The 25,331-nt window shown below is 38.4% G+C and overlaps 2 protein-coding genes across 2 annotated transcripts; one reads left to right on the forward strand and one right to left on the reverse strand.

Moving 5' to 3' along the window:
• The first annotated feature begins 10,655 nt into the window (after nucleotides 1-10,655).
• LOC139191627 (uncharacterized) lies at nucleotides 10,656-11,357 on the forward strand. Its single transcript, XM_070812572.1, has one exon. The coding sequence runs from the start codon at nucleotides 10,656-10,658 to the stop codon at nucleotides 11,355-11,357; it is 702 nt and encodes a 233-aa protein (XP_070668673.1).
• Nucleotides 11,358-16,452: 5,095 nt separating this feature from the next.
• Nucleotides 16,453-19,869, reverse strand: LOC139191628 (uncharacterized mitochondrial protein AtMg00810-like). Its single transcript, XM_070812578.1, has 2 exons — nucleotides 19,308-19,869; nucleotides 16,453-16,610 (listed from the first exon to the last, which is right to left on the reverse strand). The coding sequence occupies exons 1-2, from the start codon at nucleotides 19,867-19,869 to the stop codon at nucleotides 16,453-16,455; spliced, it is 720 nt and encodes a 239-aa protein (XP_070668679.1).
• Nucleotides 19,870-25,331: the final 5,462 nt, after the last annotated feature.

Below are 25,331 nucleotides of genomic sequence, written 5' to 3' on the forward strand. Positions count from 1 at the left end.
TGAGAACAAAATTGTTTTGTCTCTTTAAATGAGAATTGGATTTTCATTTTGTTTAGCTCCACTTAAATCAATTTTATGGATACAAAAACCAAATGAAAATGTTGCATTCAATTAATTAGTTAAAGCGTTAATTAATTAAAGGATGATTATGAACCTAAGCCTAATATAATTGAGCTATGTGAAAGGCGTTTCAAATTTGTTTGAACCATGGGAATGTGTAGATTAGATTTTGGTTGTAATTTGATTTAATCAAATGTTGTAAAAGGGCATAAGTCCTTCTTTACTTTAAGGTAATTTGTTTTATGCAAATGTTGTAATGAGCATAAGCTCATCCTTTACTTTGAAGTATTTCTTTCTTGCTTTATATGATATGCATGAAAATGAAGTAATTGGGTCCAACGCCCCTAAGACAACACGCCTTAATGTAATTAAACGCGTAACTAAAATCAATCTCCATCCCTAGACCGAGATTCAACACAAGGCTCGTGTTGAATCTAAACAAAGGTTCATAGTCATCCTAAGGCCCTAAGGCAACTATATAGTCCATTAAATGAATGCAAAGGTTATGATAGTAGTATCATATACTCTTGCTTTAAAAACCGTTTTATAAGCATAGTGGGAGTATTATATACAACTAAAACAATCCAATGGACCAATAGTTGTAATAGGACCAAAATTGTTTTAATAGAGATTAAAATGTATATTTGTATGTGATGAGACCTAAAACCCTCAACCAAACCATTATTAAGTTGATAAGCGTGAGAGTGCTTAGAACACTCTTTCGTAGGCCTTCCACCGTGGTGGCTCCAATCGTTTATGACTTGTACACCGGCTTCACCCTATCATGGGGGAGTACAAAGTGCATGCTTATATTCAGGAGGAATCCATAAACATATGATGAGGTTAGTGTAGGCAACGAGGATAGCCGACATCGTATCATCGTGAGGCTATTCTTGAACCCCTTCACAAACTAAGCATGGTGGGAATGACTTAACTAAGTGCAATGGAACCAACATCATATCATTGTGAGGTTACATTCTCTAGAGGCCAAATAAGATGGGTACTTGCATTAGTTGCAAATGAGTAAGCGTACTCTCTCATTATTATTGTTGCTAGCCATATATCGTATCATCGTGAGGTGGGCTTGGTAATAGTGAGCCTCCCATAACCTACTAAGAGTTTCATCCAAAACTCTCGAATTCCAATGAGGGATATGGAATTTGCCAAAAATAGTGGGTGATGCTATTTGATTTAAAGACCCGAATCAAATGGCTTAAAATCAATCAATCAATTTATATACGTTATATATTTGTTTACCAATATATTTGCAAACGCTATCCAACACTTGACAAATAAAAGCCGAGCGTTTAGTTTACGGACTTGGTACTACAAAACCATAGATTGTCTTTAATGGCTTGTAAATGTACCTAAGTAGTCTCATCCTCACAATCTTCCTATTGATAATGTATCATTAGAAGAATATGTTAGAAAAGGTCTATCATAAAGAGGACAACACTTTTAATGTCATAATTCTTCAATTACAAATTGTTGTATGAAGAAATAAGAGTTGCTTTGAACAACCCTTAATCAATGCAAACACTTAGTGCTTGTTTCTTTGTTACATGAACAAGGAACTTGAGAAGAAAGCACAAAGGCTTGGACACTTAATGTGCCATGATTCTTCACTTCCAAATGTTGTATGAAGAAATGAGAGTTGCCTTGTACAACTCTTGAAAGTTTGTAATTATGTTTAGAACATAATGGTTGGTTGACAAAAATAGTCCATTAACATGGACTTATGATGATTTTGAATCATTGAGTGTTGAAGTGTTAAACCACTTAACGAGACGGAAACTAGGCAAGGACTTTACCTTTGTTTCCCTATCCTAATGGTTCACTAAGTTTATGGTAAACTATGTAGTGAACAATAACCACTTACTCTCCAAATTGTTTGATGTGTATAACACAATTGAAAAAGGTTTCAAGAGAGATAGTGGGAGTTTAGGGACCATGACTAATGTAGTCAAAGGTGAAAGTCAAATAAAGAAGATAAATAACTCCAAGGGAACAAACTTTCTTTATGAAAGGATGGACATTGGAAGGGGTATTTGCAAGAATGTCTTGCAAGTGTCAAGAACACACCTTTCGAAGGTGTTGTAAATTGTTCTTGAATAGTTCAAAACAGTTGGTTCTTCTACTTGAATGTATGATTCCGTATTAGTAACTATGTTTTACAAATCGTTGTAAAAGTGTGACTAATAAGAAGTAGAAGATATATGAGAGAAGAAAAGGTGCTTCACATACGGAACGTGAATAAGATATAGATCTCTGCGAAAGCAGATAGTACTTACTTCCTCATATGAACTACCAAAGAAATTGGATTATAGTAATCTAATTGATTGTCTCTATAGTAGAGATGATATGGTAGTGTTAACTGTTTAGAATATAATGATGCTTAAAACCCAAAAGGTTGCAAGGTAGTGACTAATCCCAACTAAATTGTGATACCTCTAAAACATAAGTTACGAGTTGGTGAAACAAGGATGCTTTGGATCGTTAGATCCGGATCCAATACCTTCTTGTTAAAATTGTATAGAGGCGAAATGTTCGAATCTTTATTCTTTTGGAAAGAAGAAAGAATCACAAAGTTGTTGAGGTTAATTCACTTAGATGTTAGTGGCACTTGTCCACAACATAATACTACTCATGTTATATGACATTCACCGAAGATAACTCTCGGTTGGACTATAGTTTATTTTGAATAAACACAAGTCCGAATACTTTGCAAAAGGTTTCAAAGAATTCAAGAAATGTAAATAGATGAGTAAGATATCTAAAGTATTTACCTCCTTAGATTTGATCCAAGGAAAGGTAACACTTTAGATGAGTTTCCTTGAAAGATATCAAGGAAAATAGCATCATAAGATAATGTATTTCTCCATTAGGAGAAGAACGAACTCGAATAAGATTTAGTTCGTTAAATGTTATCTATTACCCATATATAGGATATATACTTCTAAAACAATATGATTGTCAATGAGAAGATCTTCCAATATTTTCATGACTCCATAAGATGTAGTTGGAAAAGAAAGACAAATCTTAAGCATGTTAAAGATTTGGGGTTGTGTGCTAATAAGCAATATTCGTTTGATAACAATCTTGTAGGATATCCTTAAAATAACTTTTGGATATCGCTTCTATAAACCAACTAACAAATGTTGTTTTGTTGGGAAGTTCATTGTAATCCTACAATGTGATTTGCCTAAGAGCAAATGAACGAGAGATAGAACTCAAAGAATGGGTTCTTTGAGAGACAAGGAAGTAATCAACAAATATAACAACCTAGTTCCTATACCACAAGCTCCAAGGTAGTCGATAAGAATGAAAATCCTTATGACTACATTGAGTGCATATACGATATATACTCAAGGAAATGGTAAAGTACCATTTGACTCGAAATAATGAAACCTTCATAGCTAATTGGTAGCTTAAGGTAACTACAATCAAAGAGAATGGTTGACTTTGAAGAAACCATCTTTGAGGTAGGCTTGGTTTCAATTAATTCGAAGATTGCTAGCTACAACTAAAATGGTGATTCAATGTTTTGACATAATATGGGTTTCCGAAACCATTATTAAGATAGTCTTGATAATATATGTCCAAAACTATAAATCACAAGACATGTAAGTTGTAGAGATCCATCCATCATGGATCTTAGCAAGTTAGTGGGAGCTATTTGCATTTTATGAGGAAAAAGGATCGAATCGTTTGATTTCTCATCAAGATGTAAATGAATCTTTTGTTTACGAGTTTTACAAAAGATTAGTGGGAGTTAATCATGTTCCTAAAATTTAAGTATATATGATATATTAATTTTGGAAATGAAAAGAATACTTCTTCGTTAAAGTTATGACTTTAATACATTATATGAAGATAGAATGTATATGGGAGATATAGTCTATATACATGGGATAGAAATCTATAATGATATATTTCATGATATAATTGGATTATATCAATCCCTAATAATAGACAATGGATGCTAGGAAGTTTCTCATATGATGATAAACTTCAATAAGAAGGACGATTCTAGTGAGACTAGCAAGTTGCCCTTCTCAAAGGGAACGTACCCTTTGACTCCCATAGAAATAATGCGTAAATTGAATCCTTTATGCATAAGCAGAAAGGTGATTTATGTATTTCATATTGTATGAAAAACATTGATATGAGTTGTACCTAGAACGGTACAAGACGATATCAGTGCAAGCCCAGGATCAGAACCGTGGCAACTGTCAAGTGAGTCCTTAAGTATTTAAGAAATACTTAAGGATAGATTCCTCAAAGAATGAGGAAGAATTAGAGTAACGTAATGGAAGCGTAAATGTATTAGATTATGAATCTAATTCATCATTGGATGTTTCTTCATTATGAATGAAGAGATAAACAAATATCTCTTTATTATGACTAAAGAGATATTTGGATGGAAACATTAAAGTAATGACTTTAGTGTGTTCCATTATGAATGCAAGATATATTGCCATATAGAAGTTTACAACAATGTTGTTTGGATGGGAAAGTTCATTTATGAACTCTCTATTCGATTCCAACCAGAAAGTGTATGACACTAATGGGGCGATAGCTCAAGCCTGGGAATCAAGGTCTCATCAAGATCCGAACACAAATGAGAGACTGAACCACATGATTGAGAATCATGTATAATGGTGACGTCGTTATTCTCAAGGTTGCTTCTGTGGATAACACATATAGATATTCACTGTCTAGGCCTACTATTCAGCCATTTATGAAATGACTACAGAAGATGTATCATCAAGATGACCAAGCTGATTGGCTCTAGTGCAAGTGGGAGATTGTTGGAAATGTGCCCTAAAACCAATCATATGATGATACTTTACGGACATTTCAAATGTTAAACTAATCTAGTTTAACATATAAAGGGCAAAGATTATTGTTTGAGCCGTCTCATATAAATGTTATATGCTTAAACGATAAAGTCCAAGGAATATGTGATTGGGAGAATGCAATCTAATGAAGTTAGATTAATGAGACCATTCTTTCGTAGACACATCCTAAATGTTCCTGATCATAGGATTACCAATTGGGCATTGACAATCCGTTAAGATCAGTACGTACTGTGTCTTCTCTCAGGGAGAGTGACTAGTCTCGAGTCATTGGTGTGTGTGACATCAAGACAAGTACGTAGGTGCTCAATAAGAGAATGAGTTCACTAAACGTGATCAACGAAGAGTTCTTATATTCCATGTCACATGAGAACTCATGGTTGGGATAATACAAAGTAGTCCTTTGACCTGAGGCATCACAGTTGTCTTGTGGTTAAGTCCTTAATCTTTGATTATGTCTAATTCACCCCCTAGGGGTGTCACGGCATCGTTGGGGTTAAGCCACTTAGCTATGAAGACAAGTAAATGCGCAACAAGGGATCTCTAACCTTCAAACAGTTGAGGGAGAATACTCTATGATATGATTTGGAATCTTTGGCCAGAGTATGAATGAGATTGGGGAATGCGTTCCAAATCACATTCAAGGAAATCATATAAGCAAACGATTCACATTGGATAGTAGACATGAGTAAATAAACTATCATACCAAACAATGTGGTCAAGAGTATTAGATTAGAGAAGGACCGTATTGCATTTGTAATCCCGAACTGAATAGGTTCTCTAACCTCTTCTGATTAGCTTGGGTAACCATGACATGCTGCTAGGCGTCAACCATGGTTTGTGGAAGCCCTATACGTGTATAACCACTAAAGGGAGAATTGAAAATTGTTTCAATTCACAATCGATGTAAAATTGTTTTAATCGCCCACTGCCTCGCTAAAAGGAACCTAATGAATCGCACACCATAAAAGGTAGAGATTGAAGATTAAACGGAAATGAGTAAGAATGATTAAATGGTTTAATCATTTATTTATGGCAAGGATTAATTAATATGTTAATTAATCAAACGAATAAGTTCGTTAAAGACCTCGGGATAGTTTTGGACCTTAAGGCCCAATGGGCTTCGAACGTCAAGCCCATTAACTTAAGTTGTATGACAATTTAATGAATAAAGATTCATTAAAGCCCAAAAGCCCAAAATTCCTTAGGTGGCCGGCCATATGGTGATGAATTAGGGTTTTGGTTGTTTAGGTCACTTAAAGAAGTGACTATATAAAGGACTTTATAGCCAAATATTCATTAATGTGATTAAGGGTTTATTTTGGGTGAAAATGGGTGAGAATTGTCTCTCCATTTTCTCTCTAAAGAGGCCAACACCTTGGAGGGTACATCTAGCAATCCTACTACTCCAAGGTCACTCATTTCTTCTACAATCAAACCTTGGTGAAGAGACTTAGAGGTTCCCTATTTTGGGAACTTGGAGAAACCTATTCTTCCATCCAAATCCATGGATCTAAGAAGCAAGGAATGAAGGCCCCTATCTCTTTGGGTGATTAGCCTTTGCTTATGCAAAGAGGAATCTACAAAGGTATTAATTTCAACTCACTTTGTTTTGAGTTGATTATTGGTTCACCAATCTACTAGGCTTTGAATTTCATGGGTAATGTTTTGTTTTTGAATGCATACAAGCATGATTCCGCCTTTAATTTGTTAATTGCATGCTATAGATGTTATTCAAATGAACATGTTTTTCAAAATAAATCCTTCAGATTCCGCCTTTTAATTGTTAATTGCATGCTATAGATGTTGCTTAAATGAACATGTTTTTCACAAAAATTCCTTCAACAAACCCACAAAAGGGGTGGTCAACTTGCCCGAATATCTAAGAGCCGCCATAATCAAAGGGATGGTTCTGTGCAGTAAGTGCCAATGTGAGTGTGAGCTCGAAATACCGTCCACAGGAGCCCTCATAGATCATGAACTGATTAGGAAGAATGAAGAAGAAAAAAGAAAAGAGGCACATGAGAGAGCTAGGTGGACTGCAGGAAGGGATACCTCCTGAAGTGTTTTTCAGCGGTTAGGATGCGATTCCCAACCTAGGGCTTTATTAGAGATATTTCGCAATCATGAAATTTCCTAGGAGGCAGAAGATAAAGATGCCAAGAAGCCAAAAGAGAGGGGTGTAGAGCACTCTCAGTACGACCATATGGGAAGAGAGGTCAGGAGGAATGATAGGATAACAAATCCTATCAAAAAAGATAATCATGCCCGCCTCGGGCGAAAATGGTACGGGGTTAGGAAAAATGGACAGCCCGTTAAGCAAATGGGAGCCTCCATGGTTAGAAGGGTCCAAAGGCAACACAAAGCCTATATGAACTCCTTAAAAACCCCTGCGACATCAGAAGCATCCAAGAATCAAAAGTTGGAGAAAATGTCATCTGAGGGGAGTAGTCAGCTTCGATGGAGGAGTAAAAAAGAGGTGGAAAAGGCTAATAGCAAGACTGAAGGCGAGGGAAACCATGTGCCACAAAGCCTACACCCTGGGAAATATAAGATCTTGAGGAGAGCTCAAGAAGACATGATCATGGTGCCAACTCCCGGATAGAAGGCAGAGCAGCTTATTTGTTTTGGAACTGTCTCACCTGAAAGAAAACCACATTCTCTATCATTAGTGGATCCTTTCGGGGAAGTTCCAAAGTAAACACCGTATTCAGGCCTGAATTAACAAGAGGGGGTACCAAAACCACTGCTTCCAGCAGATGCGATGGCTTGGTTAGATGAGTTTATGGACCAGATTGGGAGTAAGAAAGAAGAACTACTAGAGTCTAGCAATTTTCATATCAACATGGCGTATGTGTTATCTGCCATGTTTGGTGCCAGACCTAATCAGCCTGTCACCATGGAAGGAGACTACGTAACAACTGAGCCAATGATGGCCCATGTCAATATGGAAATAGCTGAAGAGGGAGAATCGGGAAAAGCTGAATCATCTGAAGCATCTAAGGATGGTCTTTTAAGGATCTATACAGACAATATGGTGTTCAGCCACCTGAACATTTCGCTTGCCAATCATCTGAAGCCCATATATGTTACAGCTCATTTAGAGGGGGTGCCCTTCAAAAGAATTTTAATTGATGGAGGAACAGCTGTTAATGTACTACCGGCCAAGCAAATGAAAAGGTTGGGGAGAGGCACAGAGGATCTTATTCCTACAGACCTCATTGTTTCTAACTTCTCGGGCGCTATTACCAAGACTCATGGGATATTGCCTTTAGAAGTGGATTTGAGGTCTAAATAGATCATGCTGGCATTCTTTGTGGTGGACTGCACCTCTACCTATGGAGCCTTACTCGGAAGAGATTGGATCCACCAAAGTCTTGCTATACCCTCCACTCTACATCAACAAGTGACTGTTTATCATGAAGCATGCGCAGAAGGACCAGGCTTTTGGGAGATGATAGAGGCCGAATCACGACCATTTATTCCGACAACCAATGTTGCTGAATCAAGTTTCTACAATCCCAACGTAGGAATTTTAAAGTGTTCAGGAGCAGATGAGAACGACCGCCCTACCAAGGTGACGGCCTAAAAGCTTCTAGAACAAGGAATGCTCCTTACTAGAGAGGAGTGGGATAGACCTTGTATCGTCCCAACACCCCTACACCATTAATGACATAACAAAAGAGGAAGGATCAGGTAATGGCAGTCAGGTCCCTGATTATAAGACTGTTGGTGTATGGGAAAGGAAGAAGGCAAGAAAATGAGCTCTTAGACAGAGAAGAGCAGGAATGGCAGGTATGAGCTTCAACCAGCCAGGATGAAAGCAAGAAGGAATCTTGTCGAGAAGAATTGGAAAGGGCCATTTAAATGGCCAAGTGCATATATAACCTAGATGAGCCAGATGACCTGCCCGAGAGCCCAGAGCTAGTCGAATTTTTATGTGCAGAACCTAATAAGCCACCACCAAAGGTCCAAGATCCTCTGGAAGTTATTGATCTAAGAAAAGAGGAGGATCCAAAACCAATACAAATCAGTGGTTTATTGGAGAGTGAGGATCGGGCAAAAATTGTCTGTCTCTTGCAAGAATTCAGAGATTGTTTTGCTTGGCATTATACTGAGATGCCAGGTTTAGATTCAACCTTGGTGAAACACAGAATGCCCATCAAGGAGGGATATAAGCCTGTTAAGCAAGCATCGCGAAGGATGTCGAAGGAGATAGAAGAGAAGGTCAAAGAAGAGATTGAAAGGCTAGTAAAAGCTGGATTTATCAGGCTAGCCAAATATGTGGAATGGTTAGCCAACATTGTACTCGTTTTAAAGGCCATAACAAAAACAGTTCGATGTTGTGTTGATTACAGAAATATTAATGGCGCTACACCAAAAGATGAATATCCCATGCCCATGGCAGATCTATCCATATATGCAGTAGCAAAACACAAAGTCTTATCTTTTATGGATGGAAATGCCAGGTACAATCAGATAAAGATGGCTCTGGATGATATACATAAAACAGCTTTTAGGTGTCCTGGGTATGTAGGGGCATATGAATATCTGGTCATGCCATTCGGGCTCAAGAATGCTGGTGCAACCTACCAAAGGGCAATGAATGCCATCTTTCATGATCTGATTGGCCATAATATGGAGATGTATATTGATGACATCGTGGTGAAATTCAAGACAGAATAGCAGCATCTGATAGACCTCAAGCAGGCATTGACAAGAATGAAGATCCATAAATTGAAGATGAATCCAAAGAAGTGTGCGTTTGGAGTGAGAGCGGGCAACTTCTTGGGATTCCTGGTTCATGAAAGAGGTGTAGAAGTGGACAAGAACAAATCACGGGCAATAATGGAGTCGCCTTCACCCACCAACAAGGTGCAACTCCAGAGGCTGCTAGGCAAAATTAATTTCTTGAGAAGATTCATTGCCAAGACTGAAGGATAAGGAGAATTTTGAGTAGGGACCACCACACCAAAAAGCTTTCGATAGTATCAAAGCTTATTTGACTTCTCCGCCAGTGTTGGTACCACCTCAAAGGGGAAAACCCTTAAAGTTATATATCTCTGCTTCAGATAAATCAATCGGGAGTTTGCTAGCTCAAAATAATGAAGGTGGGAAAGAGCAGGCAGTGTACTACCTCAGTAGTCTGACCGAGGTAGAAACAAGATATTCCCCAGTAGAGAGATTGTGCTTAGCTCTGTATTTTACTGCCAATAAGCTGAGGCATTACATGTTACCTTGTCACGTACACATCATTGCCAAGACAGATGTGATAAAGTACATGTTATCAAAGCCAATGCTAATAGAAAGGATTGGGAAGTGGATTCTAGCATTATCAGAATTTAGCTTTCAGTATGTACCCTAAAGGGCAGTAAAAGGCCAAGCAATTGCTGACTTCTTAGCGGAGCATCAAGAATCTCAAGATGAGATAATCAATATACCGAGAACCCTGAAAGTTACTAGTGTTTGGATCCCACCAAGCAAAGGTATCTCGGGCAAAGAGGAGTGGGTCCAGCAAGAGATAAGAAGAGTGGCTGGTCTATGGATTACTCTTTAAAAGCTATATTTTGATGGTTCCTATACTCAGAAGGCTTCAGGAGTTGGGATTGTAATTATCAACCCTCAGGGATTTATCATTATTACTCATTTCTCTTAGATTACCAAGGGAATACCAATATTCGGGCAGAGTATGAGGCCTTAATAATTGGTCTGGAAATCTTGATGGATTTGGGGGCAATGGAGGTAGAGGTGTTTGATGATTTAGAATTGGTAATAAACCAGCTAAATGGGGAGTTCAAGTGCAGACATATCACCATGGCTGGATATTATTTGGCGGCCACGCAGTTGCTGAGTTATTGGGATTCTGAGATATCGGTTAGTCATGTTCCAAGAGGAGCCAACCTAGCAGCCAACGAGATGGCGAAATTAGCCTCAGGTATGCCAATACAAGAAAGAAAATATGGGTTAGATGTCGAGATTCAAAGAAGAAATCTTCCTTCTATCCTGGAAAGAGGATTCAGTCTGGATGTAATGGTTCTAGAAACTGAGATAGAAGATTGGAGGTCGCCCATCGTCCATCATTTAAAAGATCCATCTTCACCCACCAGCAAGAAGGATAGACAACAAGCAACTAAGTATGTATTATGGGCGAAAGACTTGCTAAGGAAAACTCCAGATGAGTTGTTATTGAAATGCTTAGGCCAAGAGGAATCCATGAGAGTGATGGCCGAAGTACATGAAGGAGTATGTGGAGCACATCAGGCTGGAACGAAGATGAGGTGGTTACTTAGGAGGTATGGTTATGTCTGGCTCGACATGGAAAAAGATTGCAAGTCATATGCCCGAGGGTGTGAGGAATGTCAAAGGCACGGTCCTCTCCAACATGTACCCTCAGTACCTTTAAATCCAGTAGTCAAGCCTTGGCCCTTCAGAGGATAGGCAATGGACTTCATTGGGCAGATCTACCCGGCTTCTAGCAAGGGGCACACTTTCATAATTGTAGCAACGGATTACTTCACCAAATGGGTAGAGGCATCGGTTGTAAAATCCATAACCTCAGCTGCAGTAAAAAATTTTATTGAGACCAAGATTCTGTATAGATTTGGGGTGCCCGAAACCATAGTGACGGATCAAGGGCCATCTTTTATTTCAAAAGAAGTTGAAGAATTTGCAAGCAAATACAAAATAAAGATGATCCAATCCAGTCCTTACTACCCGCAGTCAAATAGCCAGGCAGAATCCGGCAACAAGATTTTGGTAAACATTATCAAAAGAATGGTGGTAGATAGTCCGGAAAAGTGGCATGAAGAGTTGGGGAATACTTTGTGGGCATACAGAACTTCCAAGAGGGCAGGAACATGGACAACTCCTTATGCTTTAACTTTCAGGCAAGATGCAGTGCTTCCCATGGAGATCAATGTAAGTTATGTCAGAATTCAAAATTAGTTTGGGTTGCACATCGAAGAGTATATCGAAGCCATGTGTCAAGGGATTGAAGACTTAGATGTAGCCCGAATTGAAGCCTTGAACCAGATTCAGGAAGGGAAGAAAGCTGTTGCCCGAGCTTACAACAAGAAGGTGAAGATAAAGTCTTTTAAGGAAGGAGATTTGGTGTGGAAAACAGTCTTTCCTCTAGGAGCTCAGCTTAGGGGCTTTGGAAAATGGAGCCCGACATGGGAAGGCCCTTTCATGATTAGTCGAGTATTAGACAAAGGAGGATACTACTTGGCGAACCTCGAAGGGAATTGGCAGAAACATCTCATTAATGTTAAATTCTTGAAAAAAGTATTGTCCTACGTTATGGGATGTTAGATATTGTTATATTGAAGAAGATGCAAAGTAAAGCTGGCTTCGGGATACTAAAATGCAGTGTATGTTCATCAAATCATTCAAGAAGACAAGGAGACACAAAGTAATGTTTATTTCATTTCGACAAATTGGTGAAATTTACAACAGATTCAATTCCAATATGCTACGTTCGATTCTTTCCAGGTGCAATGGTGTCTCAGCTAGTTTTTCGATGTCTTCATTGATAGAATCCGATCAGGTGATCGGGTTGTGCGGCCAAGATAAGCTTGGTAGAGGATCCTCAAGCAGAGTCATCACCATACATGATGGTGAAGTCTGACTTACCATAACAGCAAGCAGAAAGACCAGCCTTCATGAGGAAACCACCTGACCAAGGATGTTAGGGATAATAGGGTGTTTGACCAAAGGTGTTGGAGATAGTAATTATCTGATGAAAACTCTTTTTCTTGCGAAAAGAGAGTTTTAGAAAACCCCACTTGAATCCTGAAGAGCTCATTTTACAATTTTGGGAAGAAAACTAAGGAGGCAGAAGTACTCAGGGTTGATAAAAGCGAAGGCTGAAGTAGGTATGTTGGCTTAACAGAAGCAATTTCAAGCCCGAATTTATAGAAACCACAGAGGATAGCCCAAAGGTCATGAGAAAAACAAAAGACGCAGGATCGTAGTCATCCTGTCTAAGAAAACACAAGTTCCAAGAGCAGGTATACAAGCATGCGGATATTCAATCAATATTGGCGCCTGGAATTCCAGTCTGAATATTGATTAAAGGGGGCACTGTTTGGGCTAAAACTTAAACTTTGGGCTCAAAAGAGAGTTGGCCCAAAAGGAGGAGAGAAGCCCAAAGCCTAGCCGAAGCCTAGAAGGCAGAAAAGGTCTTTCCCGACTAGGTGCAGGTCATTTGTACCACTTGCTCACCTACCCAAAGACCAAGTGGTATAGACTAGCCAGCTAATCAGCCCAAAAGTACTTTACAGTGGCAGTGCAAGTAAAATAGCTGATGAGTCACTACCTTTCAAAATACATTCGGGCAAGATTATTGCTACAAGAGGCCAAGCCGAAGTGTCTATAAAAGAAGAAAGAGAAATCAGAGCAAAGGACACTCAATCAAACAAACAAATACAAGCACAAACTCTGCTCAAAACCAGATTTGCCTTCAAACGAAGCTGTAGCCAGCCCAAGCCTTTATCCATTTCGGGATAAACCCTTACCAGAACCCTTTGTAATAGCTTTGCTACCTTGTCCTAAGCTTGCTGTAGTATCGATTTCTTTCTGTACACTCATCTCTCTACCCCCCTTTCTAAAAGCTCTCAAATCCCTTGATAAACCACAAAGATAGGAAGTTGCAAGACGATCAGCCTTGCCCGACAAGGTTAAACCTTGCCCGAACCTCTTTGTTTTTGTCTTTTCATTCATTAGCCTGGCAATATGTTGTATACTTCAAGTTATTTCTAGTAAGATGACTATTAAAAGACTCTCTCAGTGCTTGAATCCGATTGGAATATGTCTTCACAGTTCAAACTAGATCCAAGTTCTAAGCTCTCGGGCATGTAAGTTTGATCATTTAAAAGTCATTGGCCTCAAGGCATAAAAAAGAACCTTATGTGGACTTAACCCATCCACGACAAGCTTTGATAACAAGAAGTCCGAAGTTACTTGGGGCGGAAGTAATCGATCTATTTCTTAGTTTTATTTCTATTATATTATGATCATAGTAGAACGTTTGAGTATAGAAGGGATTCTAATGGGAAGCCTCAAGACCTATATCTAATGCCCTATTTGGGTTCATTCTACTCTGCGGGCTCGGATAATCAGAAGTATAATGGTTATAACACTTCTGCAGATAATAAAATAGACATCGTATATTCGAGTACTAGGCTAGTTCTTGATCGGAAGCCTCAAGGCCTACACCTAAGGCCCCACAAAGGCACTTGTGATAACTAACATGGTCTCTCGGGTATATGTCCAACTAAAATTCAACATCCATTTTACATCTGTCATGCTAAAGATGGTAGTGGCATGCTTGAGCACTTAAAAGTTAATCTTGATTGTGAGCCTTAAGGCCTACACCTAAGGCCTTACAAAGGCACCTTTCAAAGTTAACTATATCCTTCTCTTTCAGCATTGCCCCGACAAGCTTTGCCTGACAAGCCCGCCAGTGAAGCAGAAGCCTGACAGAAAGCATCAACCGGCGCCAACCTCTCGGGAAGCTGTGTGCTCGTCGGCTAGGAGACATCCCCGATGGAAATTCTAGCCACGAACACCCTCTCATCCTCTCAAAGCTCTCTCTCATTCAGATCTCTCTCTCACTCAGAAATACAATATCAGTATGGACGTAGCCCAAACTTTGGGGTGAACCACGATACATCTTGTGTTATTTACTTTCTTGCAGATTCACGGTCGGATTTACGTTGTTCTAAGACCTTTGGTTTTGTGCATCAATAGTTAGTAATGTTCATCAGAGCTTAAAATAAAGTAACTGGAAAAACAATAGTGATTTCCACTTAAAACCAAAAGGTAAAAGAGCAAGTTAACTGCCACAGACAGTAAAAGCAAGGGAGAATGCCAAGTTGAGTGATAGGTAAATCTTGGAACCTGTCTCGATGTCTCCAGTGAAACGTGTGAGTTAGAACAGCTAGAAAGTGGATCAAGCTGTGAACTATTATCCCTAAATCTCACATTTTGTTATCCTGTTCTTTATATGCATTGCATTACCATTCCCCAATGTAAGAATGACCCAGAGGGTTTTAATTCCCCTACGCGTGGTCTCCAATTTTTCATCCCAAGAAAGTGAAGTCGGTCTTGTTTGACGTACGAAAAAATTATTTCTGTTTATAATGCTTGATTTTATTACATGGTGATGAGTCTTGTTAAAAATCAAAATGTTAATAATTGATATGACTTAGTTCGCTCTCTCTTGTGGGTAAGAAACAAATTTCATTAATGGGAAACGGAATTATAACATAGTGGGAAGACTGTTGGAAATATAGGAGATTTGAATGTCACTACTTCTCCTACAATAAATCATATAAAATTAAGGGGTGTGATATCCACACACCCCATTTTACTTCTCACACACCCTTTAATTTTCGATCGTCAGATCGGATGAAATGAAGAAGATTAACGGACAAAAATTAACAAGAGATGATTTGGGGTATGTGGATAGCACACCCCAAAATTAATATTAGTATATCACAATTTTGTTACCACAATTTATTAAATAAAATAAAAAAAATAAGATAAAATACTTATCTTTTGTAGGTAGAGTTCTTTCTTCATCGATACTTGATTAGAATAAGATTTTAGGTTGAAACGTGTAATCACTACAAGAAAAATGGGCTTTGGATACTAAATTGAGGACACAAATGAAGAGTTTGTGTCCCTTTAAACACTAATAGGGTGGAATAGTGCACATTGAATAAAGAGCACCACGTATTGTTCCCAAATGTAATAAAAGTTGACACAAACACATTATTGGGCACAAAAACCAAGATTATTGTGCCCATATGTCCATCCTGCTTTCACATGTCCCTTTAATGTCAGAAATGGAAATTTAGTATTAATTTACAAAGACACGATAACAGTTTTCATGTCCTCTAATTTAATGTATTTAAAGAAAAAGTAGGTTTTTTGTGTCCTCTACATATTTACTTTTTCTTATTCCACAATAATAAGATTGTTTATTAATTCAAAATGACACTATAATATTTTCATGCCCTTAGTTTTAAATAAAATAAGAATACCACTCTCTCTTTAGACAAAAAAAAGTTACACTATTCATACCATGTTTTTGTACCACATTTTTATATTATCTTAGATGGCATTTGATGTAGACAACCACATCATTTGAATTAATCAGATTTTTAAATTTAGTTCATTATTTAATAAACTAATAATTAAGAAAAACTAGTTAATTAAATGATGATTGTGATATACAAGGAGTCTTTCTCCTTCTTTTTCTTGGGTTTTGTAAATTTTTCAAATGATGTGACTGTCCAAATCAATTGCTACCTAAGATGGTACACAAATGTGGTATAAAAACATGAATAACATTACAAAAAATAAAAAATAAAAAATAAAAATAGAATACCACTCTATCTCTTCTCAATCTTCAAGCCTCACTCTTCTCAATTCCTTCCACCTCTTCTTTGTCTCTCTCCCATCCCCTTCAACCCTAGCCTATCCCTCTCAATTCCTCCCGCCTCTCCTCTGTCTCTCCTTTTCCCAATCAACCCAAGCCTCTCACCAACCCCAAGCTCTCCTCGTCAACCACAACCTCGCTTAAACTATCCTCATTTCCCTCCTCAATCATCTTCCTGCCTCTCGTATCCTCTCCTCTTTCATGCAACAGCGCCGCCGTCCACTTTCTGACCCCTAAGTTTGTTTCTACATATTTGAAGGAAATTTTGTGAAAACATGTTCATTTAAGCAACATCTATAGCATGCAATTAACAAATTAAAGGCGGAATCATGCTTGTATGCACTTAAAAACAAAACATTAACCATGAAATTCAAAGCCTAGTAGATTGGTGAACCTTGACTCAACTTAAAACAACATTTGTTAGTTGAGAAATATTATACCTTTGTAGATTCCTCTTTGCATAAGCAAAGGCTAATCACCCAAAGAGAGGGCCTTCATTCCTTGCATCTTAGATCTATGGATTTGGATGGATGAAATGGTTCTCCAAGTTCTCAAAATTGAGAACCTCTAAGTCTCCACACCAAGGTAAGATTGATGAAGAAATGAGTGACCTTGGAGGAGAAAGATTACTAGCTAATCCCCTCCAAGAGGGCCAGCCTCTTTAGAGAGAAATGAGAGCTTTGTGTTCTCTCCAATTCCTTAAAAGAAAACCCTAAATGAATTTTGGCTATAAAGTCATATTTATACCTTAATTCATTGGAGTGGCAAACTTGTAAATAAGTCTAAAACCCACTCCTTTAACTAAATGGCCGGCCATAGGGTTGCATTGGGCTTTTAAGGCCTTTGTGAATTATTTGTCATTAAGTTGTCATACAACTTAAGTCAATGGGCTTAACATTCGAAGCCCATTGGGCCTTGATGCCCAAAACTAACCCGTGATCTTTTAACGAACTTGATTCGTTTGATTAATTAACATATTAATTAGTCCTTGCCATCAATAATTAAACCATTTAATTATTCTTACTCATCTCCATTGTTTATTCAATCTCTGCCTTACACGGTGTACGATCCATCAGGTTCCTTTTAGCGAGGCAGTGGGCGATTAAAACCATTTCAAATCGATTGTGAATTGAAACTTACTTTCAATTCTCCCTTTAGTGATTATACACGTTTAGGGCTTCCACAAACAATGAGTGACACCTAGCAGCATATCATGGTTACCCAAGCTAATCAGAAGAGGTGGAGAACCTATTCAGTTTAGGATTACAATGCAATACGGTCTTTCTCTAATACAATACTCTTGACCACATTGTTTGGATTGATAGTTTATTCATGTCTACTATCCAATGTGATACATGTGCTTATATGATTACCTTGAATGAGATTTGGAACGACTTCCTAAATCTCATTCATACTCTGGCCAGAGATTCTTAATCATATCATAGAGTATTCTCTCCCAAACGGTTTGAAGGTTAGAGATCCCTTGTTGCGCATTCACTTGCCTCCATGGCTAAGTGGCTTAACCCCGACGATGCCGTGGACACCCGTGGATGGGGTGACTTTGACATAATCAAAGATCAATGACCTAACCACAAGACAACTATGATGCCTCAGGTCAAAGGACTACTTTGCATTATCCCAACCATGAGTTCTCATGTGACATGAGTATGAGAACTCCTCGTTGATCGTGTTCAGTGGACTCATTCGCTATTGAGCACCTACATGCTTGTCTTGGTGTCAATCACACCAATGACTCGAGACTAGTCACTCTCACTAAGAGAAGACATAGCATGTACTGATCTTAACGGACTGTCAATGCCCAATTAGCAATCCTATGATCAGGAACGTTTAGGATATGTATACGAAAGAGAATGGTCTCATTAATCTAACTTGTTTAAATCACATTCTCCTAATTACATATTCCTTGGACTTATCGTTTAAGCATATAACATTTATATGAGACGGCTTAAAACAATAATCTTTGCCCTTGATATTAAACTAGATTAGTTTAACATATGAAATGTCCGTAAAGTATCATCATATGATTGGTTTTAGGGCACATTTCCAACAATATTCGTAACCAAATTTCATCAATTTCAGATCTAAGAAACGATGACCGCAGGTTTTCCGGCCAAATTATGGCCAAGCCTGCGGGAATTGGACCTCGACCTAAGAGGTAAAAATGATCCTTTCCTCGTGGGCCGTCCTCCAATGTAAGTGCTTTTCCAAAATAGAAATTTCAGTTTTGGGATCAATTCTAGATTTCAAATTTTAATTCCATTATAGATGTCAATTGTATTGAATTTTAATGTATATTTCATGGAAAATAATCAGCTACAAGGTCCAACATATATAAGAAAACGGGAAGGAGAGGAGCCTTCTGGCAGCATCATTGCGGGAAGGAGATGAGCCTTCTGGCAGCATCATTGTGATAATGGCAGCATTATTGTGGGAACCTCCTGGCAGCTAAGCAAGCATCATTATGTCCTCCCACTCTCTCTAACTTAAACTACTAATTAGCTTTACAAAGCTGGAGGAATAACAACCAGCTAACACTAGCTGTTATCCATCAAAAACTTAAACAAAAAGTTGCATTATTCTTCCAACATTGAACCTTACGAACCCTACTTGCATTATTCTTCCAACATTGAACCCTACTTCCAATACTCCCCCTCAAGCTGGATCCAGAAGATTGATGGATCCAAGCTTGGAGAGGAGCCTTTGAAACTGATGAGAAGCCATAGGTTTGGTGAATATATCAACCAGTTGATCGGAGCTTTTTACATAATACGTCTGGATCACCTACGACTGTACTTGTTCACGGACATAGTGGCAATCGACTTCAATATGTTTCGTCCTCTCGTGAAAGACGGGGTTTGATGCTATGTGCATGGCAGCCTGGTTGTCACACAATAAGGTCATTGGTTGAGTCGTGAACACACCTAAGTCACATAAAAGTTCTTTTAGCCATATCAGCTCACACGCGGTTGAGGCCATTGCACGATATTCAGCTTCGGCACTTGATCTTGCGATGACAGTTTGTTTTTTGCTCTTCCACGTGACCAAATTTCCACCAACAAAGGTACAGTAACCAGTGGTGAACTTGCGATCGATGGCGTTTCCTGCCCAATCTGCATCGCAGTACCCCATTATTTGAGTGTTGTCATTCTTTGCCATGAGGATGCCACGACCAACGGACCCTTTTAAGTAACGTAAGATCCTTTTTACAAGGTTTAGATGCTCGATGGTGGGGGAGTGCATGAACTGACTGGCGATACTTACTGAATATGAGATGTCAGGTATGGTGATTGTTAGGTAGATCAGCTTGCCGATAAGCCTCTGATAGAAGCTGATATCCGAGAGTGGCATGCCTCTCAAGTCAAGTTTGAGCTTGCTATCGAGAGGGGTAAGTGCAGGCTTAGCCTCACTCATATTAGCTTCCTTGAGTAGATCCATGACGTATTTCCGTTGATTAAGAAATAGTCCCTTGTGTGAAGATGCCATTTCGATTCCAAGAAAATACTTCAACACCCCGAGATCTTTAATTGTAAATCTTTAATGAAGTGATTGTTTGAGTGTGGAGATTTCTGCATCATTATCACCTGTGATTATTAAGTCATCCACGTATATCAACACAACTAATTTGCTCACAGCTCCCGTGCGAACAAATAATGATGAATCTGCATTACTCCTTTTGAAACTAACACTATGAAGAACGGAACTTAGTTTTGCATACCAAGCACGAGGCGATTGCTTCAATCCATAAATTGACTTATGCAATTTACACACCAAATCAGGTTCCTGGCTTTGAGGGTGTCCTGGTGGCAATCTCATATAGACCTCTTCTTCAAGATCACCATGTAGAAAGGCATTCTTCACGTCCATTTGGTATATGGACCAACCCTTATTGACAGCAACAGACAATAGAACCCTAACTGAGTTCATTTTTGCAACAGGAGCAAATGTTTCTTTGTAATCCACCTCAAATGTTTGAGTGAATCCTCGAGCCACCAGCCTGGCTTTATGCCTCTCAATTGAACCATCAGAATTAAACTTGATCTTATAGATCCATTTGCAGCCCACTGCCCTTTTTCCTTTTGGAAGTTTGATGATGCTCCAGGTTTTATGTTGGTCTAGTGCTTTGAGTTCATCTCGCATTGCTTCTTTCCACACAGCTTGGTTATTAGCCTCATGAAAGTTTTGAGGCTCACTGTGACTTGAAATGGTGTTAAGAAAGGCAGCATGAGATGGAGTTACCTTTTGATACGACACGTAATTGGAGATTGGATGCCTCGGTTTATATGTGACAAAATCTTGAAACCTTGTGGGAGGTTGTCTATCACGCCGAGGATTGCGTCGAGGTACTGGGGGAGTTATCTCATCCTCGTTCAAGTTATCAGCCACACTTTGAAGATTTCCTTGATTGCCGTTGTCATCATTATGCACAGAACCATCAGGATGAGTGCCTTCATTGTTGACTTCAGTGAGAGGTGTAGGAGATGCATCGGTGTTGTCATGGTTATACACTCTGTTGTTTAAAACATCTGGAATGCTGATTCTTGGTAGAGGAAGCAGGTCTAAGATACACTCCCCCTGACTTGTGGCTTCATGTGATTTGCTAAAAAAAGGGTTAGCTTCATGGAATCGAACATCTTTGGATACAATTATTTTTCTCAGTTGAGGATCATAGCACTTATATCCTTTTTGAGTTGATGAATAACCAAGAAAAACACATTTGAGAGCTCTAGGATCCAATTTAGATGCTCGATGGTGTGACTGAACATGAACAAAACAGACACAACCAAAGACTCTAAGATGTGAAAGGTCGATTTTTCTTCCTTTCATAACTTCAAGGGGAGATTTAAACTCCAAGACTCGGCTAGGAAGTCTATTGATGATGTACACAGCCGCAATGACTCATTGGGACCAAAATTTCTTTGGTACAGTCATTTGTAACATTAATGCTCTCGTTTTTTCCAGTATGTCACGATTTTTTCTTTCAGCTACACCATTTTGTTGAGGTGTGCCAACACAACTTGTTTGATGCATGATACCATGCTTGCTCAAATATTGTGACATGATATAGGACATATATTCGGTGCCATTGTCAGATCTTAATGTTTGAATTTGAGAGGAAAAATGGTTCTTAACAAGGTTGTGAAAATCCTTAAAAACTTCTATCACTTCACTCTTAGACTTTAAAAGGTACAACCATGTGGCTCTAGAGAAATCATCAACAAAGATTACATAATACTTATAACCATCAAAAGATTCAAACGTTGGTCCCCATACATCTGAGTGAACTAGTTCGAAAACTTTACTAGTCCTAGATGAGGATGAGTGAAAAGGCAATCTAGTGGGCTTAGACAGATGACATGTTTCACACTGAATCAAATCATTTCCTAAGTTTGGAAACAAAGATGACAAAATAGGTTGGGAAGGATGAGCTAAACGTTGATGCCATAATTGACTATCCTGGGATGGATTGGACTTGGTTTGAAATCCTCTGGGATTGCTCTTTGATATGTAATAGAGACCATCTAGGTAAAACCCTTCACCAATCGTCCTCTTGGTGAGACAATCCTGAAAAATGACATTGTGAGAAGAGAAGATGGCTAAACAATTTAAGGTGTTGGTGATTTTTCCCACAGATAGAAGTTGAAATGGAAAAGAAGGAACATATAAGGCTACTGACTCAATTGTGTCCGACATTAAGTTGATATTTCCCTTGCCTAAAACCTTAGAACTCTCACCATTTGCAGTTGAGACTTGAGAAGGTTGTGAAAATTTTTCAAACTTGTGAAACTTGGAAACATGATTGGTTATATGATCTGTGGCACCCGAATCAACAATCCAAAAATCATGCATCATATTTATATTAAGAGCAGTTTTGAAAGCAGTCATGATACCTAGCATGTCATCTCGGGGCATGTGTTGTGTGTCTGTTAAGAAACCATTGAACTTGCCTAGCAAAGCTGTTGAGTTTCCATCTTCAAAACCAATCGTGTGATCACTCTTAATCCCTTCTTTTTTGCTTTGAAGATATGCTGCAAAATCATTTATGAGTGCAGCCGGATTTGCTGTGAAGCTCTTGAGTGTATCAGACCCATGTGAGGTTGATGCAAATGCTTTGTAGGCTTTGTGTGGTGCACGATTTTGTCTTTGTGAGCCCTTGTTATCCTTCATGAACTCCGGTTTTAATTCTGCATGTAAGATCCAGCATGTCTCCTTAACGTGACCAGTATAGTTGCAGTGTTGGCACTTCAAGTGTGGATTCTTCACTTTGTATTTTCTTTCGTTAGTTAGGTAAGCCCTTGCTTCAGTTACACTGGTCTTTGTGCCAATGTTCATGACTTTCCTTCTTACTTCTTCACGTTGGATAGTTGCACATACACTGGTGAAGGAAGGTAGTTCGGGGTTCATAAGTATGTGGCTTCGCAGGTCTTCGTATCCAGAATCGAGGCTTGACAAGAGTTGGAATATCTTGTCTTCTTCTGCCCTTTTCAGAAGTACGGACGCTTCAGTTGTATGAGGCCGATACATTTCCAACTCATTCCACATGCTCTTCATGCTGCCTAGAAGTTGAACAAATGGCTTTCCTTCTTGTTGTAGGTTGGAAATGTCCTTCTTCAATTGAAACACACGTGCAACATTGTTCTGACTGCCATACATTTCCTTGACTGTTTCCCATAGCTTAAATGATGATTCAGAATAACTGAATATTTCAGCTATTTTACGTTCCATGGAATTTAGGAGCCATGACATAACTAGCTGATCTTTGCAAAGCCAGGATTCGTATGTTGGTGAGGATGCAACAGGAGCTTCGATGCTTCCATTTATGAACCCTAGCTTGGACCTTCCACCTAGGGCAAGACTCACTGCTCTTGACCAAGGCAAGTAATAAACTCATTTAATAAGACCGAGCTTAATCTTTGATTTGGGTTGACATCCACCTCAGACAAGGTTGAGGAGGAAAATATCTGGGAATTTTCAGCTTCAAACGAAGAAGAATTTTCTTCTGCCATATCGGAGATGGTAGGAATGCAGCAGCAGTTTATTTTTCCTGTTCTGATACCATATTGAATTTTAATGTATATTTCATGGAAAATAATCAGCTACAAGGTCCAACATATATAAGAAAACGGGAAGGAGATGAGCCTTCTGGCAGCATCATTGCGGGAAGGAGAGGAGCCTTCTGGCAGCATCATTGTGATAATGGCAGCATCATTGTGGTAACCTCCTGGCAGCTAAGCAAGCATCATTATGTCCTCCCACTCTCTCTAACTTAAACTACTAATTAGCTTTACAAAGCTGGAGGAATAACAACCAGCTAACACTAGCTGTTATCCATCAAAAACTTAAACAAAGGGTTGCATTATTCTTCCAACATTGAACCTTACGAACCCTACTTGCATTATTCTTCCAACATTGAACCCTACTTCCAATAAATTGGTATTGTATCCATATCTGAAATGTTGTAAATAGCTTTTGTTGATCCCAGATTTAATAATTTGTAATTTTTTTTTCAAGATATCTGTATAAGATTTGTTAGTGTGAATAAGAAATTTAAAGTTCGTTAAAAAAACAAGTAAAGCACGAAAATAACGAATGGAGTATTGGTAGTCCATCATGTGGGAATGCTTTTGCATTCGACTATATTTATTTTGGTTTCTGATGAGTGATGGCTATATAATCAATGTGTACCCGATGAATATTGCAGTTTGTTAGCAGAGTGAGTCTTTTAATCACTAAGATCAATCATGAAATGATTGATTGTGTTTGAAAGTTTGTATGAAATGATTGGCGGGTTTTGGAATTGTTGATGGAATAAATCGTGGGTTTATGAGTTTACGGTTTATATATTGTCAGTTTCTGGCGTATTTTGATTTCGTATGCATTGGTATTAATGGTGGGAACTGGAGGACCCATTTCTCCGGTCCATATGAGCTACTGGACGACGACAGAGTTGCAGGGAGGACAACTTCTCACTCCTCTCTTCCTCTTAGACTTCGATGTTGTGGCAAGGCTCTTCCTTTTTTCTTTATAATCACCATTCCACTTCCAAATAAGTCATATTTTCAGGTATTGTGTTTATTCATCTTATTGTTTTTTTTTTGTTTTTTTAGCTTTTAGCTCATTTGTTTCCAATATAGGAATTGGGATATAGTAGGACTTAATTTCAAGTTTATTCCGTTTTAAATTTCGGGGTTGAATTTGGGGCTTTTGTTTAGGGGTTTAAGAACTGTGATTTAATGTTGTCAAATTAGATTTGGGAGTTCATGTTGTGGCTTCGAAGTTCAAACTTCTTCTTGGAGAGGTATTAGTAACACTGTTAAAAACTAAGACTTTTCATTATAAAAAGAAAAGGTTGTGATATGTTATTTGGGTATTTTAACTTTCTCTTTGCTGGTGGGGAATTGTTCAGCTCGTGGAAAATGTGTAAAATGTTTTGAGTTATGTTTCTATGAAAATAGGGTTTTTTTTATTTTGTTCTGGCTTGCTTTGGTTTTCATTGGGAATAGTTGTGGTTCACGTTGTCTTTCAGCAACAATGGAATTTTCCTTTTTATTGTTGATTATTTTCTTTCAACCAGTTCTGTTGATGTTCCTTGATCGCGTATATTTTTAGTACTTTACCAATTTTCAGACCGTTAGTGGTCTGGCTCTTTGTTTAATTATGCTAGATTTTATATTGTTAGTGAGTCAAGGAGTGAAGCTAAGATGCTGAGAAAGATCAGTGCACTATTTGAGTATTTTTTGTGGAAACTTGGAGAATTTACTTCGAAACATATGAACTTTTTGTAGATCATATCATACATGTAATGTATAGTCAAAATGAAGATGATAATATTTATCTATAACGAATATGAACCTTGAGCAATTAGCCATGTAACCTTATGCAAAGTCTTATGCGACTGAACAACGTAGTAATGCATTTTTAAGTTTTTAATGTTTGAAAGTTTTGGT

Source organism: Malus domestica, chromosome 02 (assembly GCF_042453785.1).
Source record: "Malus domestica chromosome 02, GDT2T_hap1".
Lineage (NCBI taxonomy): Eukaryota > Viridiplantae > Streptophyta > Magnoliopsida > Rosales > Rosaceae > Malus > Malus domestica.

Bases quoted from the DNA above. Each gene is read 5' to 3' on its own strand.
- LOC139191627 (XM_070812572.1), top strand. From the start codon at position 10,656: ATGGAGGTAGAGGTGTTTGATGATTTAGAATTGGTAATAAACCAGCTA.
- LOC139191628 (XM_070812578.1), bottom strand. From the start codon at position 19,869: ATGGCATCTTCACACAAGGGACTATTTCTTAATCAACGGAAATACGTC. The intron at 16,611-19,307 runs GTGTGTTCACGA...TCAAATATGTAG, and splicing joins AGAACTTTTATGTGACTTAG to AAACAAACTTAGGGGTCAGA.